The sequence below is a fragment of the Manacus vitellinus genome, unplaced genomic scaffold, assembly GCF_001715985.3.
Source record: "Manacus vitellinus isolate BGI_N305 unplaced genomic scaffold, ASM171598v3 scaffold_83_pilon, whole genome shotgun sequence".
Classification (NCBI taxonomy): Eukaryota; Metazoa; Chordata; class Aves; order Passeriformes; family Pipridae; genus Manacus; species Manacus vitellinus.
Window position 1 is genome coordinate 1,995,889 of NW_021940836.1, and position 19,571 is coordinate 2,015,459.

Sequence of the window (19,571 nt, forward strand, 5' to 3'; positions counted from 1 at the left end):
ACAATATCAAAAGGAGAAGGGAAAGGGAAGGGGGAAGGAAAAAAAAGAACAAAACCAAAGTAAAATAAACATGATCAATAGCCCGAGATCTAGCAACTAAAAGAATTAGCAAAAGAATATCTTACTACTCTCCTTGGGACAACAGAAAGTCATGCTGGAACCACCACCGGCAACCTCCGACTCCCAAGGTTGGCCAGGCCTAACCAGGCCTCGCTCCCCAACCCAACAGACTCAACAGCAGGGAACAGCACCTCCAAACCTGCCAGAAGGAAAGAGGGGCGAAGGCCTCTCCTCCTTTCTTCTTATAGCCTGGCTTATGTAAAAACCGTAGGGAATACCAGGTAAATCTGGGCACTTCCTTGGTTACAAACTGGTCACCAAGGAAGGCCTAGACCAAACTACCACATCAAGTTATAAGCAGCCCTCCACTCCAGTGGACAATTTTTCCTCCTACTGGTTCATGGGCAGGAAATCCGTGAAAGCTCTCCTTTTACTTTGCAGGTTTGATCACTGTCTCCACAACCAAAACACTGGTAAGTGAAGGTACCTTGAACCCTTCATCGCAATCACCCTCAGAAATCAGGAAAGGACTTTCAGGATCACCTCAGGCCACTGTTTGAAGACACACCGTCACTTACAGCAACACCAGCTCACAATATCCTATCCCCCACCTTTCCCCCACACACCACTTGAAAAGTTTTTCAGAAGCATCATTTTATCATCTATTACCCATGGACTGGAGCACCTCTCCTACAAGGAAAGACTGAGAGAATTGGGATTGTTCAGCCTGGAAGAGACAATTTAGGGGTGACCTAATCATGGCCTTGCAGTACCTGAAGGGAGCCTAAAGGAAAGATGGAGAAAGACTTTTCACAAGGGCATGGAGTGACAGGACAAGGGGGAATGGATTTAAATGTAAAGAGAGTAGGTTTAGACCAGATATTAGGAGGAGGTTCTTTGCTGTGAGGGTGGTGAGACACTGGAACAGGTTACCAGGAGAAGCTGTGAATGCCCCATCCCTAGAAGTGTTCAAGGGCAGGCTGGATGGGGCTCTGAGCAACCTGGTCTAGCGGAAGGTGTCCCTGCCCATGGCAGGGGATTGGAACTGGATGATCTTTAAGGTTCTTTTAACCCAAGCCATTCTATGATTCTATGATTCTAAAAGTGTCCCTTTTCACAGCAGAAGCAATAACTAAAATGTTTTTAGCTAGAGGAAATTAGGAGCATGGGAAAGAAACATCAGTCAGAAAGGATTCAGATAAAGCTGAAACAGCTCTGGACAGCCAGGCTCCCTGGAAAACTTGACATGTCTTTTGTCCTTTGTCAAGTTATGACTAGCCATGCAGGCCATGGTCAGGGATAACACTGCCAGACCCTTGTCACGGGCTCCTGAAACCATCAGCAAAGCAACTAAGTGATCAGAAATCACTTGGATAAGGGGTTGCAGTTGCTCAGTCTCCTCACACAGGGCACCCAACAGCCCATCTGGTAACTCAGTCAGCAACACAGTAGCCTCAGACTCCCTGTTCCACATCCCACACCAAGACAAGAAGACCAGAAGAAGCAAGTATGCTTGGCTCCCAGTTTCACCACCTTGTAATAATGCTCCAGCAGGATCCTGACAACCCCTTCCACGCTCTCCACTTCCACGGGCTTCCTGGCAAACTGGAGCAGGTACTGTAGGGCATCTGCAGGCGAGGTGGCTTTGCACAGGTCAACATGGAGTGCTGCCGATTTGCTGGGCTTGGTCAGACGCAGCTTCTTGGTGGATAGGTCCTCGTGCTGCTGCTGTGCACACAGGGACATGGCTCAGAAACAGCAAATCCTGACCCACTCCTGCCCAGACTGAATACGGGGAAGCCTGAGGAAGCTCCCGTGTCCCATGGCAGTCACTGGCCTCTCCCTCATCTGTCTCAGGAAGGAACCTCAGACCTCTGCTCAGACCCCTGCGGCTGCTCCTGTCCTGCCCGGGTACCCCCATCCCCGGGACACATGGCCTCTCCGCACCCCGGCCTGGGACAAACCCTTCTTCTTCCAACACCAGACAACCAACCCAGGGCAAACACGATTTATCCTCTGCCCACCGGCCTGGAGCAGCCCAGGAACTCGCTGTAGTTCCTTCCCCAGGCCCAGGTTGGGGGGAGCCGCGTCTCTCCCGCAGCAGTCGCGCCCCTCCCCAGTTCGCTTCTAAAGGGAGCACCGTCCCCCTCCCGCAGCCCCCTCCCCTCCAGGCAGCTCTAGCCTCCCTAAACTCGGAGCCGCCTCGCCCCGCTCCTCCCCAGCCCCACTCGGGACACCCCCCTACAAGGCACAGCGGGTGGGCGGCGCTCCCAGGCTTGGCCCCGGGCTGAGCCGGAGGGTTTCCCCGCAGCTCCGCATCACTCGCCGGCACCTCCCGCCGCACGGCAGAGCTCGGGGCCGGCCCGGCCCGGCCAGACCCACCTGGACCACCTTGGTGAACTCCTCGTACACCCGCTTCTTCAGGTGCGCCGCCATGGCGCCGGACAGTGACCCGGAAGGGGAACCACAGCGCGGGCAGCGAGGCGCGCCCTCTCCTTCCGGCCGGAGGCCGCGCTCTATGGCCAAGCAGCCTCCTGTTGCCTTGGGAACGCGGGGCGGACATGGCGCTCGCTGCCCGGCCGGCGTAGTCAGCGCCGCTGCCCGGGGCGTCGGCCCCGCGCAGCTTTCCTCCAGAATACCCACTGTTTTCGCTAGTACTGGATTTTAGACCATATAAGGACCATATAACAATATAAATAAAAGTATAAAATATGTATGTATCAGTGACGTGACTTGATGTTGCATTAGACACACATGGAAGTGTGTGTGCCTTCAAACATGTCTCCTTGGAGGAGGGGGGAAGGAGGCCCTGGCACTGAGGAGCCGCCCGGCAGACATGTGTCTAGTTAGATGACAGGAGACACTGGCAGCAGCTGTGTCTGTGACACTGTGTCACCAGAGGTAGCCAGAGATGGCCACAGTTCGTCACGTCCTTGGGGCAAGAGGATTTGGGAAAGGGCTGAACCATAGAAATGCATAATCAGTTAGGTTGGAAAAGACCTCTGAGATTATCAGTTCCAACCTATGACTGAACACCACCTTGTCAACTAGACCATGACACTAAGTGCCATGTCCAGTCTTTCCTTAAACACCTCTGGGGTCAGTGACTCCACTATCTCCCTGGGCAGTCCTTTCCAATGGTTAATCACCCTTTCTGTGAGGAAATTCCTCCAATATCCAACCTAAACCTTTCCCGGCACAGCTTAAAACTGTCTCCTTTCATCCTCTTGTTTGATGGGTCCAGAGGAGGGCCAGGGAGGCAAACACAGGTCTGGAGAAACTGCCTTAGAGGGAAGATTGAAGGAGCTGTGTCTCTTCTCCCCAGGGGGACCTCAGCATAGTGTTCCCTGTGCTTAAAGGACACCCACAAAGATGTATGGCATCTCTCTTCACGAGGAGCAGTGTAGATGAGACAAGGGGCCACAGGGGCAAGTTGCACCAAGAGAATTTTCTTCTCAATATAAGAAATATTTTTTATACAGTGAGAACCATCATTCAGTGGAAGAACCTCCCCAGGGACATGGTGGAGTCCATATCACTGGGATTTTTCACTATATGACGGGACAGGGTGCGCAACAATCTCATTCAGGCTCCCTTTCCCAGCAGAGGCTCTACCAGATGATCCTTTGATGTCTCTTCAAGCCTGTGCTGTTTCATTAGACCATCCTTGATGAAGTTATTAGAATCATAGAATCATTAAGGTTGGAAAAGACCTCTAAAGTAATCGAGTCCAACCATTAACGCAGCACTGTCAAGCCTACCAGTAAACCATTTCCCCAAGTGCCACATCCGCACATATTCTGAACACTTCCAGGGATGGTGACTCCCATTTCCCTGGGCAGCCTGATCCAATGCCTAACCACCCTTTCAGTGAATACATTTTTCCTGATTCTTCCTGGCACAACTTGAGGTAATTTCCTCTTTTGCTGACACTTGTCACTTGGGAGAACAGATCAACCCCCACCTGGCCACAACCTCCTTTCAGGGACTCGTAGAGAAGGAGAAAGTCCCCCCTGAGCCTCCTTGTCTCCAGACTAAGCATCTCCAGCTCCCTCATCCAGACATCATCAGATTTGTGCTCCAGCCCTTCCTTAGCTCCGTTGCCCTTTTCTGAGCACAATCCAGCACCTCAATGTCTGTCTTATCAAGAAAGGCCCAAAACTGAACATAGGATTTGAGTATGTGCAAATTAAAGTTTCTCATGGCAGCAGTCCTGTAGACTTAGGAGGTTGGTTGGTTTGATACTTTAGCTACCCTATAATCAGAAGGTTTTCTCCTAATATTTAATTTTCATCTCCTGTGTTGTGACTTCAGCCAGTTTTCTGACCTTTGGTATGTACAAAGTGTAACAGATCTCTTTAAAGCAGCTTTTTGTCTACTGGGAGGCCTCCTCAATCTCTCTTCTTCTAACCACTTGGTTAGGATCAAAAGATCCAATTTTCTAATGTTTTCTGCCATCTCAGACACTGACTGTGTCTGTTCTTACCAAGGTTAGGAATGTGAGAGGTCTCAGAGAGCCTCCTCATACATACAGCAGAACTGCCGTGCAGTCAGTGGCATGACTCATCACTGTCACTGTCAAGGAATCTGCTAGGATGAGCACATCCGAAACTCAGCTTAATTAGGAATGATTCAAATCCATTACCATAAAGAAAAAATTTCAGGACTTTAGAACCTGTTAGTAAATAAAGGCAAATAAAGGCAAATAAAGCACTTCTGCATCACTCAAAAAGCTTTTAAAAGTTATTTATTTAACATCTCAGGGACCATCCTATGATTCTATGATTATTATCCTTAACTGGAAGAAATCCATCTTCTAAGAAGTAAAGGAAATACAATCATTATCAAATTAGCCATTATGATTTTCAGAGTGATTAAAACCAAGAGATATCCAGTATAAAAATAAACTTTCAAATTCTAAGATTTTTAAAACACAATTTAGGACCCAACTTGTGTTCTGTAAAAAAAGAGAATTTTCAGGCTACTGCTTCAGTAACACTTCCTTCCCATTGAATCGGGGTGGATTTTCCCAATTCTTCCAGAAGCATATATATTTAGAAATAGTATAATAATAATAATAATAATGAATGTCATAAGAAAAAATTAAAATTGGGTGGCCTGAGAGATGAGTGCATGTCCTTAGATTATAAACTCCTCACATAAGTGATGGTATTTTTGCCTTTTGTTGATCCTGTAACTGAGGTTCTCTATCTTTCCTTCAGAATAAATAATAAATAATGGTAATAAATACATCAACTAGAGAGCAGGCTGTCTACTGAAGGAATAAGGAGAGATCATAGACACTGAATCCTTCTTTTTAACCCAGGTTCTGGTGTGGAAAGCAGGGAGAAGAAGAGCTTTTACCTTCTCATTAAGAAGCCAAATTTAATTTGAGCATGTGTTGATGTCACTATTTCCATCAGGATTTTCACATGTGTGACGTGTTCCCTTTGCACCAAGAGACCAACTCTACATATCCATGAGACACATTTGGGATTATTCATTTTTCTCAGGTTGAGTGAGGTTGGTTCGATCCACAGATCCATCTCTCTGAATTTAACGAATAGTCAGCAACACTGAAAGAGTAAAATTCTTCCTTTTCCTGGTACTTTTTAAATCCCCTAGAAAGCTATCCCCTAAAGCCCAAGAAAATAGTAACTCTTAAGTGCTTAATTTAATTTGGCAAACAGCCAAAGGAGATCCTTTCATTGACCCATGCATTTCTTCCTGTCTCTCTGGTAGTCTATGGCTTAGTCTCTATGGCCCAGGCCAATTTATTTTAATAATTGCTTCCTTCCATTCCCCACCAATGATGGCATTTTGCTACCACCAGGTGAACAGGAACTTGTAGAAGAAGTCATGTGATTTGAAGCGAAAACCTTTTTCAGCAATATGGGGCTGAAAGGATACTTTATACCCTTTGGCTTCAACATCCATTTGAATGCAGTCCAGCAGATCAGAAATACTTGGCGCAGCCTTCCAGGGGCCAAATTTCACCACAGATTTTTTATCCATGTCCAAACTGTTCAGGGCATCCTGACACCTGGCCGCGTCCTCCTCAGTTCTGACCACACATACGATGACGCTGGACCGGCGGGATGCAACCGCTTCCGCCCTCGCAATGCGGATCATCAGCTCAATGTTCTCACTGTAGTTGGGCACACGAGCCAGAAACTGCTTCCTTGCCACAAGCTCCCCAAAGATCTGTGGGGAGTCCTCTAGCTGCTTGATTAGAGGTTCTATGTCATAGAACAATGCCTCCTTGTAGACATCCTGGATGCATTGGGTGGGCACTTGGTTACTGCGCAGGTACTCCAGGATGTATTTGAAGTAGGTGCCTGGCCTGTCAATGAAGAACCTCCCTTCAGAGTCAGTCCTGAGTTTGGGCTGGCCGGTGAACATCTCTGCCAGCTTGGATCCAGGGTGTTTCTTTAAGGTGCTCAGTGTTGTCGTGTACATCTCCCCACCAACATTTAGCTCCACGATTGGTGACAACTGCAAGTATCACAAGGGGACAAAAAGCCATGTGCATTACTAGTCTGAGGCCATCAGCATGGGAGTTGGAACGATTGTGTGAAAAGTGGTATGAGCTCCCATCTCTTGGGGATCAGATGGGAGCATCCACCACATGTATTATTAAAAGCAGATGCAGGATGCTTATACAGGCCTTGCAACCAGAGCAGCAGAAACTTAAACATTTCTAAATGGCTAAGTCTTTGCCACGTCTTGGGATGTAGGAAAGTGTTGTTTTCCCAAGGGGGAAGAGGGAAAAGAAGTACCCTGCCCAGGGAAGCTGCAAGTGACTACAGGATTCAACACTGATCTCCTAAGTCCCACACAAGCATTGTCCCTGTGGGCCATTGTCCTTACAGCAAGAGCAATATGTGAGCCCTCCTCCTCCCCATGTGCAGAGGGAAGGGATAGAACCCAAAGTTGTGCCACTTCATTCTTACCACCTAAGCTGTTCTTTTCTCTTCGAAGGAGGAACTAAAGCTACAAAGACTAAAAACTAAAGTTACAAACACTGAAAAAAAATTCAGCACGTCAGAGGTGCTGGAAAGAAGCTGTTTAGCAAAGCACCTAAAAAATGTATGATAGCTTTAGCTAGGAAGTAAAGGAAATAATTCATGAAACTGACATGGATTTAAGAGGGAAGAATGTAAAGTTTGTGGATTTGTTTGGATTTTTTTTCTCCCTGTGCATTAACACCATTTTCTGAATTGGAGGAGGTCTGAAGGCCTGGAAAGCTGGACTTAGTGTCTAGTCTGACCTTCCTGACAGTTCAGTAGTGAAGAATTTTAATAGTCTCCCTTTGCACTTGGTCATTTTACGTAATTCTCAGCAGATGAAAAGAAGAGGGAAGAAAGAAGGCAGCTCTTTCCCCCCCACCGTCACTGCTGTAATGCAAGTCACAAACCTGGCCAGGGCCACACCTGCCATTGGGAAGGCGTGAGTCAATAAACAACCCTATTTTCCAGGAGCTCACCTGCGCTTTCTTGGATCCGATCATGCAAGGATCTGCCTCAGTGCTGCTAGTCACATGCCTCAAGTGAAGTGTGTACTTAAGTGCTTAGCTGGATCTCACAGGTACAAACCCATGGGGTGACGTAAGCTCATCTCACAGCTCATACCCAGAGAAGGGGGGGCTCCTGCTGCCCTCTTCTGTTTCTGTCCTTGTACCTACCTATGTGCTTCTGTTGCTCATCTCGTGCCAGCTCTGCTTCTCTTTCATCTTAGTGAGCTGGGTTGGCTCACAGACAATTTAGCAAGTAACAGAGCTGACAAAGGGAAGGAACTAGGAACAGACAACCTGGTGCAGGGAGAAACCTTCCCTTTGAACAGCAGCAAACTCTAAGATTTAGTAGAAATTTGCTCACAGCCTAAGCAACCCAGGGAAGCAATAGAAGATTCAGGCCAAAGACCCAGCTGGAATATTGCTTTGGACTAGTTTGGTGGCTTCGTCTCAAGGGCAATCATTTACCTGGGGGTCAGTGACTAATATTATTCTGTCTGAGACTATCTTGTGATTACCATGCGCTGAAGAACACAGCCCAAAGCTGTTTCTGTAGTAAAGTCTGTCATTAGGAGATTTGCCATTAGTCCGAGTGATACTAACAGCTCTCCCCAGCAGGGATCATTTGACAGAAGGGTCTCATGCTTTTGAGCCTTTGCTCCTTTTTCAGATGGCAGGTTGGTTTTTTCATGCTGTTTGTCACTAATACAAATGGATAACATGTTCTTCATTAATACAGTAGCCCGACTAACTTTATGTTCATATATCTCAATTAATGGTTTTGGCCTGGCACCAAACTGGTTCCCAGCAGGCTGGAAGAGATGGCACCAGCTGATTTCCAGTTCTGTAACCAGCCAGCAAGGTGACTCTTAGGAAAGTCATTCCCCTATTTGTGCCCAGTTTATTAATCTGTAAAACAGTTACCTCCCTGGGGAACGTTTTATAGCCTACACCTGAAAAGCTCAACACAAGAAGGTTGGGTTTTTAAAGGCAGAGAGGTCTGGAGGAGAGACTGTACAACTATAGCAGAGAAGACAAAGACAAACTGGTTAGCAACAGACTGAGGGCAGAGGAGAGGAAAAAGAAATCATCTCATCAATGATTGCTGACTAGTAATATTCTGCTTGTCTGAGATTGCCACTAATTCTCTTAATAGGTAGAAAAACTACTGCTCCCACCTGATGATTCTGCGTGTTAACAACACAGGACAGCTTTTGCATCATTAGAGACTCCTAAGGATTGTTGAAAACCCCCCAAACCCACAGCAGGCCTTTATTTAGGGATCTGACCAATTAAAGTTCCTATTAATTGAATTCCACTTCTTGTTTAAGGAGAAGAAGAACCAATCTGGTTATTTGCTGTTGCCAGACCTTGTATACCTATGAGGGACTTGGCCCTTCTGTAAGCAAACAAGTGCGAAGATGCCAGAGTCAGACACAGCTGTTTAACTAGGATCTTCTTAGTCATACATCTGGCAAATCCTGGTGTCTTCAGGATAACAGGTGGGGGAAAAAACCCACTCAAATGTAGCCCAAAGAGGGTGCTTTGGTCCCACGTGAGGAGATTGTGCCCTTAAGCCTGTACCTTACTCACCGTATGCAAGCTGCCGGTGACCTGCTTCCCAAGGGGCTTGTGCTCTGACGAAATACTCATCTTCCCCAGGAGCTGAAGGCTCAGCTGTTTGGGAAAACCTGCTGCTCAGTGCTAGGGTCCTGCCCTACACGCAGGGTGTCTCCCAGCTGTGCTCCAAGCCTCTTTCACTTGGTCTTTCTCTGTTGGGTCAGCTTTTCCACGCTCCCAACCCAGCTGCTGCCCGCAGGCTCCAGTTAGCTCTGGCCACAGCCCTGGTACTAGTTGCAGGTGTAGGGAGAGGGGAGGGAACAGCTTGAAAGCGGAAGTATTTGCTCATTAGTTTTCTGGCAGCCAGCAAGGTGCAGGGTGGACTTGGGCTGGCTGCCCAGCGCACACCTCCTGCAACACTATCGGTGTGGTGACTAAGTGTCAAACAATCCATTCCAAACAAAGAGCCCCGCAATGTGTGCCTGTGTGTCTGCCTCTGCCTTGACAACTGGTTGTCTCAAACCTGGCATTTCCCAGTAAACATTTTTGCAGCTTTTTATCCTCCATGCACTGCTATTTTAAGGCACAGTTTATCCCAAACCATTTCATTGATCTCATTTGTCATTCCCATTGACGACAGATCAGGGTGTCTACAACCTGTTTGAGGTGGTGGCATTTCCTTTCTCACCCATACAGTCACTGGGCACTGAGTAATTTGGGCAAGGTAAATAAAACCAAATTGGAATCTCTGCTTGAGCCTGAACTATTCTTTTCAACTGGTCATAAATATTTTATTATTATCTTTGCGTGACAGTGTTTTCTAATATCCTGTATCCACCAAATATAGAATGTGGACAGCACCATAGATTTAGTGATAATGAAACTATTTGTTACAACATCGAAACACTCACAAGGATGTACTGCAAATGGGCTTGTAAATGCTTAAAGGGGGGCATATAAAAAAGAGGGAGAATGACTTTTTACTTGGGCAGAAAGTGACAGGACAAGGAGGAGCAGTTTTAAAATGAAAAGGAGTGATTTAGATCAGATGTAAAAAGAAATTCTTTACTGTGAGAGTGATGAGATTCTCCAGGTTGCCAGGAGAAGCTGTGGTTGCCCCATTCCTGGAAGTGTTCAAGGCCAGATTGGATGGGGCTTTGAGCAACCTGGTCTAGTGGAAGGTGTTCCTGCCCATGGCAGAGGGGTTTGGAACTAGATGATCTTTAAGGTTCCTTCCCAATCCCAACCCATTCTGTGATTCTATGATGAATTTATTAAATGCAGAGTATCAAATCAGAGTGAGCCTAAATAACCTCTCCAGAACTAGACCACAGCCCTTCAGAATCTCCTTTGTTTTATTCTAGGTGTTTTCAAGTGCACTGGTGCTTTCAAGTTTGTCTTCAGGCCACTCATCACTTCTGTGTCTTTACTTCATTATGGCGGTATAGATGTAACTTAATGTTTGTAATGAGAGACAACATCTTTTATTAGATCAGCTGACACAGATGGATAAAACCATCCAGGCGTTAGGGTACATGAGCCATTCTCAGGGCTGTTTCTTAGGTCTGTCAGATTCTGTTTCACCTTGCTTGGTTTTTTTTCAATTTTTTTTTTTCAGTTTCTGTTGGTCTAATAAACCAACCTTACCTCACTGTCTTTCATTTCAAGCTGCTTCTTGGTACGAGCGAAAAAAGGGAAAATCTCAGACAAATACAGTGCTTCCTAAAAATCTTCCAGGGGCAGATATTAATCATGAAAATCAACAGTGTGATATACAAGGAAATAATTGGCACGAAATCTTCATCGTGCTCATGGACACCAGCTTTGTTGTTTTGAGTTCTCCTGGGATTTTGCTGGGTCTGTATCCTCCCAGAAGACAGCATTAAGGTGAGCAGGAGGTTGAGGCACGGAGAAAAAAGAGGTAGAATTTACACTGATTCACTCACCTTGAGAATAAAGTCTGTCCTCACCAAGGGCTCCAGCAAAGCTGGACCCAGACTCTTTTCAATGTTTTGTGCATTTGGGTGAACCTGTCATCGAACCCAAAGCCTAAGGAATCCCCAGTAATAACCTATGTCTGAGGTATCTTGGTTTCTGTGAATAGAAAGGTTTGAATTTTCCCTTTGCCAGACCAGCAGAAGTGATAGTACTGGATTCACTAATGAGGTCTGCTTGGGAGCCCAGGTTTTGTGACTTGTAATAAATTTTAAAAAATCAATCGGAATCAATTGAAATCATTGGAAAAGAGATGAGTTGGAAGATCCACATGTTCTGGGCCTTTTATTGGAGCCTTTTATTGGAAAAGAGGGAGAGCTGGAAGATCCACATGTTCTGGGCCTTTGATTCCTGCAAATCCTATTCTTCGGGCTGGTTAATTTAGGTGCTTCAGAAAATATCCTGACAGAGTTCACGTCCATCACATCTTTGATGCTGGAGGTCATAACCTTTCCTTCTACAGCTACAGAACTGTATAGACAGGTGGACCCTCACCTCTCTCCTCACTCAAGCTTTTCACTAGGGAAAGGTAAAGAGCAGGAAATTAGTTTACTTTGTTCAAAAGCTCATCTGAAAGGTTTCCCCAAATCAGAATCAAGGGTGGCTAATGGCATTTGAGGCCAAACCTTCAATGCTACTACAGAGATCCTTAGCACTTCAGTGAAAGAATGTTTGTTAGCTGATGTCCACAACTCTTTTCTACTGCTAGACGAACCATGGCTTGTCCTTCAGTGTGATGTACATGCTGGTCCAGTCCCCCTGCTCGTTTGCTCCTTTTTTATAACTTGACCACTTTTTCTGGCACATTATGGGACAAAGAATGTCCTGGAAGTCTGTAAAGTATTTTGACTAGAATTCACTATGTATGTGAAAAATCTGACTTTTACTATTTAATCCCACCAACCACATGATTTGCTTTAAGATGACATTTTTCAGTCCTGCTTTACAAATTACCCACTGTTGGATTTTTTCCCCCCTTTTCATGAAAGATATGATTTAAGTTACCAAGTTTGTAAAATTGTATAAATTGTGCATAACATAATCTTATAAATCTGTAGATAACAATGAGCTGGAACATCTCTGCGCTGGTACACACATTTACTCAGAGGGTAATGAGGCACTAGCACAGGCTGCCCAGAGAAGTTGTGGCTTGGATAGCAGGTTGGATATTAGGAGAAGGTTTTTCACCCAGAGGATGGTTGAGCACTGGAACAGGCTCACCAGGGAAGTGGTCATGGCACCAGTCCTGTCTGAGTTCAAGAAGTGTTTGGACAATGCTCTCAGGCACATGGAGTGATTTTTTGGGTTATTCTGTGTAGGATCACAAGTTGGACTCATTGATTCTTGTGGGTCTCTTCAAACTTAGGATATTCTACGATTCCTGAAAATTGCTGGGTTGCTCTGGTGACCTGTGGCCAGCCTGCACAATTTGTGAAAATTTTACTGTAAAGCAAAACCATCAGCAGTTTGATTTAGATCTGCTCAGGAATTGCAGCTAGGCTGGTGACTGCAGTTCAGGAGCCACTCCTAAATCAAACACCATGTGTTGTACAAACACCGTAGACATTCCTACCTGAGGCCTTCCAGACATTTATCAGCTCCACCCACCTTTTCAGAATGCATGGTTGATGGCTTGTATCTGAGATCTGAGCTGGCTTTGGACAGGCCCCAGGACACCATCAGAAGCCAAGGAAGCAAAATGTCTGCTGGCCAACTAAGTGTGTGCTCCATCTCCAATGAATGAATGGGGGGAGGCACCCCTGGGATACAGATTTAACCATTCATATTGCCATTTGTTAAAACAACCCAACAAGACCATCAGTGCCCACATTCCCAAGAAACTAAATTATTCTCCTTATACCCATATTCATTGACTTCTTTCCCATGTTTATATCATGTTCAGCTTAGCTCGCAGGGCATTTCCCAATGTTCACACTCTTTCAGAAATGCCTTATTCTCTTTGGGGAAATTTTCTCTGTTATTTTCTGTGCAATTAGATCTTCACTAAAATAAAAGCAAGGGATGGAGTTCCTGCTTTTCTCATTCTTTACAGTGCTGTAGAATTTCAGTTGCTGCTCAGCAATCAGAGCCCCACTAAAGGGGTTAACATGAACATGAACAGCTGATCAAGGCATGGAGCTGCTTCCAGGAGATCAGAGGAAACAGGGTATCATCTGCAGAACATCTGTTAATTTTAGGTGGAGACTTTTAGAGCTGATGAGTCTCTCATTTCAGTATGAAGGATGTTATTTCACTCATGATATGGCAGATTCAGAGAGCATGTTAGCAACATGCAACACAACTGGAGCCTGCAGCACAGGGCATGGTCACAATCATCCTCTCACCACAGATCCTCAGAGATCTCCATTTTTTTTAATCAAAAGTGGAAGGTTGCTGGAGGACCAGTGTTTGTTCAGCCAAAGCAGTGCTATTTCAAGACTTGAATTTGTTTTAAAATGTCCTGAACAGGCAAGGGAACACCTCCCTCTAGTGCCCAGCTCGGTAGAACTTCCCGAGGGTGGTGTCTGGGAGAGAAGGAGTCACCTGGAGGTGGGACCCAGTCTGTACTGAAGGCTCCAACTTGCCTGTGAAGAGCTTGCAGCTCCTGCCCACCCACCCAGCGAGGGCTTTGCCCCTGGTCTCACCACAGCTCACAGGGACTGAAGGCGAGCAAAGCCCTGCCTTCCTACTTACCCCACCTGAGCATCCCCACCTCCTCCTCTGCTCCTGCCTCCAGAGTGTGTCTGGACAAGCAGGGAGAAGGCAGAATTGCACCCTGGGTTTTGCTGGGGCCAATGAGGATTGCGACAGATTGTCCACAGGACTGTGTGTAGCGAAGATGGTGCTGGGTATGAGGAGCTGGGTGAGTATAGGCCATGGGATAGGATGTGCAGTCACTGATTGTACTGGGGAGATGAGAAGTTGGGGATCCAGGAGAGAATAGGATGTTAGGGAAGGGAAGGAAGGATGCTGGGGAGCAGGTTGGGATCCCAGCACAGAGCACAGGGTGGTGGCAGGATTACACCAAGGTTTTAAAAGGTGTGAGAAGCAGAGGACTGGGGGAACATCCATCCCAAGGCAAATACAAGTCCCACTCTCTGACAGAGAAACCCAGCTCACCTCCCTGCACTGAACCCTGGCCTTGGTGGCCAAGGTCCTGTCACCCTCATGGGCTGGGGGACAGTAGCTATACAGAAGTGACAGCTGATAGGAAACACAGGACACGTGCACAAGGCTTTACATTTCATTTACATTATCAAAGAGAACAGTTGCGGGGGGCAGGATTAGGCACACACAGAAAAAGGCATCTCTTCAAAGTTACAGTTGCCTTCCACGAAGCAACAAGACAAAACACTCATTTCCGCTCTGCAGAAATCCCCCTGGGACAGGACTGAAATGAAGCAGCAGGCTTGCTGGCAGGATCAGCCACAGGACGAGTCGGATGGTACGGGCAGTGCTCGGCGGGTAGATGGCCAAGCTCTGCACTGCTCACAAAGGGCGTTCCTTAGTGGGACCTGGCGCAGGAGAAAAAGTGCCACTGGGCTGCGGACAACAGATCACCCTGTGGGGATAATGCACATGGTTTGGTCATGATGTCCTCATTCCTGGCTGTGTTTCCTCCTAAGCAAGGGTTAACACTGTAAAGTCCTGTTAATGTCCTCTGTTGTTGCTGTCACCTTTCTACACTCTCCATTTCACTACAAGGATCTTGGCCATAGCCCTGTCTGATGGAGCACAAGGATGTCTACCCAAGGGGTCTCAGGGATGAAAGTCCCACCAGCATGGAGAATGGGTTTGCTTTTTCGGCTGGGACAAGATTGAAGTGTCTAAGCTGTTTGCAGGTGATGTATCAAAGTTAGATATTTGGAGACATGAAAGTGCCAAATTCCTCCCAAAAAATGACTGTTACATTTTCAATTAGAGAAAAAAGAGAAACAGATGGAGCAACAGTGCCTGGCAGCTCCTGCAGTCCAGAGTTCAGGGTCCACCAATCACACATCACTTTTGTCCCTGGGACCTTTTGTGTTTGCCCAGAAGCAGCAAGATATTGCCTATGCTGTAAACTGGGGAGTCTTGGGAACAATGTGGAGCTCACAGAGTGGCCTTTGTTCAGTGGTGCATTTTGCATTAGTGAGCAGTTGAGAAAGACAAATACAGGAGAATGTATCTGTTGAGCAGTGAAGTGCAGACTCAGAAGTCCTGGGATTTGGGGATGTAATGAAAACATTGAAAAGCCACACAGCTGACGGGGCATAAGGAAGAGTATGTTACCCCTCAGCCAGCTCCTCCTCAGCACTCTGTGTCCCCAAGCTCTTACCTCAGAGGCAGGGAGTGCAGGCTCAAGAGCTGGACTGATCTTCACTGAGGTTGATCTCCTCCAGGATCTGGCTGTACCTCCGGGTGAGGGCTTTGGTGTTTTTGGTGAGGTCTGTCAGAACTTGCTGCAAGCCGTTGACATGATGGGAGAGGCGCTCCTCCAGATTGCTGTCTGCACCCTCATCTAAAGCTTTTTCAGCATCAGTGCCAGTTGGGCTCTGGTCGTTGACAGAGGCCAGGCCTTTCTCCACCATGGGCTTGATGGACTTGAGCAGCTGGTAGCGCTCATAGAGGTCTGTGTGGCTGCCTGCGGCCGGGGCCTCCCCCTCCTCTTGCGGGAAGACCCCTCGGAGCAAGCTGGGGAACATCACCTCCTGCTCCATCTTCTGGGTGGCTGAGAAGTACTGCTCCATGGCCTCTCTCCCACAGCTCTGGCAGCGCTGCTCTGGGCTCTTCTCAGGGTGCCTGCTGCTCCCCGTCCCCAGTGGGGGCTTTTTATGCAGTGCCGAGGCACGTTCCTGAGGCACGTCCCTCCTCTGCTGTCCAATGCTGTCCTCCCCTGCCAGCCCCATCCAGGCTGGATGGCTGCAGGGCCAGGCTTGGCTCCACCCCAGCTGGGGCTTGGCTACACTGTGTCCCTGTGCAATCTCTCCTGACCCAGCCTCCCTGTGGCCTTCACCCAAGCTGGCCAGGGGTCGCACTGCATCCCCATGGTGTGACCAGGACAGTGATAAGAGGAGGTGCCTGGGGTCTCTCATGTACTGTCTCATCCTGTCCTGTAACCACCATCCTTACCACTCCTGGAGGCCTGGGACAGTGAGTCCAGCACCTTCCCCCAGTGCAGGCAGGCTTTAGGCAAGCTGCCTTGATTTGGGCAGTTCTGAGGAGGGGGGAAGGAGAAAAAGTGATGGGTTTATCAAGAGAGGGGGAGTCCCTTATGTGCCCTGCCTGGCAACCCAACTTCTTCAGGGCTGGTCTGGGGGTCTCACCCAGCCCAACCATGGCAACTGGCCTTGATAACAAACCCTGCTAAAAGAGGAAGGTGATAATGAACAGGTGATACTTGTCTGAAGGGTATTTTCCCCAGACTGGTTATTTAAGAAGTAATATGACCATCAGGATTAAATGGTGACCAGAGAATGAAAAAAAAGACTTTTAAAATTGAGAGGATGTCAGCCAGAGGAGAAGCATGAAAGTTCCAAGTGTGAGGGAAGGTCCTTGGACAAGAGTCAAAGCCTGTTGAACCCAGTCCAAAGCAGCCGTGCTGGTATCCCAGACTCCAAGCAGGCCTGGCAGAGCATCCTCCCTGTTGGGTGCTGTGAGCAGCCTGCAGCCAGCTCCTGAGCAGGGACAGAGCCAGAGTCAGCACTGAAGAGGCTGGAAGATACATCTGGAGCTGATCTGCTCCAAACACTACTAAAGCAGGGTCAGCGACTGGAGAGGTTGAAAATCAGATATCTCTGAGGATGGAGACTCTGCCATCTCTCTGGGCAGCCTGTGACGATGTTTACTATCTTCAGTTTTAGGAACAAAAAGAAGTTTTTCTCACATTTAGATGGGATGTCCTGTGTTTCAGTTTGTGCCCTTCACCATCCTGTCACTGGACACCACTGGGAACAATCTGGCTCCATCTTCTCTGGCTGCATCTTCTCCACCTTCATCATAAACACTGACTGGATCCCCCGGGGTTTCTCTTATCCAGTCTGGACACTCCTAGCTGTCTCAGCCTTTCATCATGTGGAATATGGCCCAACTCCTCTCTCGCTTTTACAGCCATTCACTGGACCTGCTCCAGTACATCCGTGTCTCTCTTGTACTGGAGAGCCCAGAACTGGACACAGCACTTCCAGGTGAGGCCTCACCAGGGCTGAGCAGAAGGGAAGGATCCCCTCCCTCCACTATCTTTGCCCTGAGGACACCTTGCTGGCTCACAGCCAACTCAGCTGACAGCAGAGCCAGACCTGGGGGACCCAAGTGTGGATTTGTGAGGTTCTTTCCTCCAGCATCTCCCTGAGCAGGCAATAGGCAGCAGCAGGAGGTACAGTCGAGACCAGAGCACCCCAAATTGAAAGGCAAGGGTGGGCAGATGGGAAACCTGCCCTGCGGGAGGGGTGGGGATGCTGGCAGCCCCCCATCCTTGGGGGTAGGTGGTTGTGTGATTAGGACTTCTTGGACCTGGTTAGAGAAGGGAACTTGGGGGTTCTCATTCTTTTGACATTTTGGGTCAAAGCTGTACTTTCTCTCTTGTCTTCCTGACACTGAGCCTCTGTGCCCAGGTCACTGCTCTCTGCTGGCTTTGATGCCCCTAAACAGATTTAAAGGAAGTGCTGCCATCCTGATTTGCTTCAACGACATGAACAGAAAACATATTTCCCCGTGGTGGATGGCGACAGTGCGGGTGCCCCAGGAGCCTGCCCAGGGCAGTGCAGAGCCAGCACCCCCTGCCAGGCCAGAGACGGCCTGATCTGCCCCGTCTGCCAACGTCCCGCTGGGACCAGCGCTGGGTTTTTCCAGGACAAAGACCTTTCCTGTGGCCATCTAACATCTCTTATCAGCTGTGGCCAGCAGGGGTGTTCAGCAGCAGCAGGGCATCATGAGGGCTTGACGCATCCCTGGGGCAGTGTGACGCAATGCCCTGCAATAGGAGCAGGCAGAAGGTTCCTGTGACACACCGGGGTCAGGGCCAGCTGGACAGACAGCGGCTCTTAGAGACAGACCCACAAGTCCTGGGGGGTTGCAAGTGGCGCAGAAGACGTCAGCAAGCCCTTCCAGCTGTGCCAGGGCACAGACCTTTTCTGGGAACATCTCGCGTCTGTCATTGGTCGTGTTCAACAGTGATGGGGAGTGCTTCATCCTATTCCTGGTATGACACTTCGCTGGAGCACCGCGAGCCTCTCCAACTGCTGAGCATGCTGCCCGAGCCCAAGGCCACTGCTGGAGGTGACTGCAGGCCTTCCTTACTGTGGCACTGTTGTGGCTTAACCCCAGCCAGGCACCAGAACCACCAAGAGCTGCTCACTCACCCCACTACGAGTGGGATGAGGGTGAAAGTGAGAAAACACATGGGTTGACATAAAAGCAGTTTAATAGGGAAAGCAAAAGCCATCCTGCAAACACAGCAAAACAAGAAATTCATTCACCACTTCCCATGGGCAGGCAGGGATTTAGCCATCTCCAGGACAGCAGAGCTCCATCGCAGGTAAAAGTGACCTGTAAAGACAAACACAATCACTCCAAAAATCCCCCCTTTCTTTCTTCCTCCTCCCGCTTTACATACCGAGCACGATGTCATATGGTATGGCATATCCATTGGGTCAGTTGGGATCACCACACAACTGTCCCTGTTGTGTCTTCTCCCAGATTCCCATGCTCCTCCAGCCTCCTCATCAGCATGGCAGTACAAAACACAGAAAAGGCCTGGGCGCTGTGCAAGCAATGTCAGTGATAACAACTGTGTATTATCAACTGTGTGTTCAGAACAAATCCAAAACATAGCTCCATACCAACTACGGTGAAGAAAATTAACTCTACCTGAGCAAAACCAGCACAGCTGACCTTGTTGCCCAGGAGACACAGATCCCCACTCTTGAGCTCCAGACAGGTAGACCACCAGAAGGACATAGCATGCTTTGTTGTCCTCACCTCACTGAGAACCAATGTCCATCCATTCCTTATGGTTCAACATCTGGCTCTGCAATCAGCCTGGGGGCAGAGGAGCTCCCAAGACAGTGCTCCATCATGCCCCACCTGGAGGTGGCATTGCAATGGGGATGACCTAGGTCACTCCACGTCTCCCCCTCATGCTCCATTTTCTCTAGATAAGACAAGGCTACAACTTTGCCCAGGCTGAAGAGGGACACAGTGGGGCAGATCTGTTCTGAAATCCTGATGCTGACTGGAGGGATTTGTGTCTGGTCCCTTTTGAGGAACTTGGCAAGTGGCACCTGCTTCTGTAGAAAAGCAGGACTTCGGGTTGGTAGTGCAATTAGCTACTTGGGTGTCTGGGGCCACAGGCCTGGGGTTAGGGCAAGCCTCCCCCCAACTGTCACCACGTCTGGCATTGCACCAGACGATCTGTGAAGATCCCATTCAACCCAAACCATCCCATGACTTTGTGATTCTTTGT

The 19,571-nt window shown here is 48.2% G+C and overlaps 3 protein-coding genes across 5 annotated transcripts in view; all 3 read right to left on the bottom strand.

The window, feature by feature from the left end:
• INTS4 (integrator complex subunit 4) overlaps window positions 1–2,545 on the bottom strand; it is a 33,268-nt gene extending 30,723 nt beyond the window's left edge. For 2 of the 3 annotated variants that reach the window (XM_018085598.1, XM_018085597.1), the window contains exons 1-2: window positions 2,443–2,545; window positions 1,594–1,788 (exon numbers count right to left, since the gene is read on the bottom strand). In XM_018085598.1, coding sequence (XP_017941087.1) covers window positions 1,594–1,788; window positions 2,443–2,496 — 249 coding nt within the window. In that variant the 5' untranslated portion in view covers window positions 2,497–2,545. The remainder of the gene's footprint in view (window positions 1–1,593; window positions 1,789–2,442) is intronic. The other variant, XM_008924926.2, reaches the window with a different exon arrangement.
• Window positions 2,546–4,801: 2,256 nt separating this feature from the next.
• On the bottom strand, window positions 4,802–9,408 carry KCTD14 (potassium channel tetramerization domain containing 14). Its single transcript, XM_008924927.2, has 2 exons — window positions 9,167–9,408; window positions 4,802–6,555 (listed from the first exon to the last, which is right to left on the bottom strand). Exons 1-2 carry the CDS (start codon window positions 9,224–9,226, stop codon window positions 5,884–5,886), a joined length of 732 nt encoding a protein of 243 aa, XP_008923175.1. The 5' UTR covers window positions 9,227–9,408; the 3' UTR covers window positions 4,802–5,883.
• Window positions 9,409–14,358: 4,950 nt separating this feature from the next.
• LOC103758653 (mid1-interacting protein 1-B) lies at window positions 14,359–15,941 on the bottom strand. The gene is made up of 2 exons (XM_008924928.3): window positions 15,447–15,941; window positions 14,359–14,690 (listed from the first exon to the last, which is right to left on the bottom strand). The coding sequence occupies exon 1, from the start codon at window positions 15,856–15,858 to the stop codon at window positions 15,469–15,471; it is 390 nt and encodes a 129-aa protein (XP_008923176.2). The 5' UTR covers window positions 15,859–15,941; the 3' UTR covers window positions 14,359–14,690; window positions 15,447–15,468.
• Between the last annotated feature and the right edge of the window lie 3,630 nt (window positions 15,942–19,571).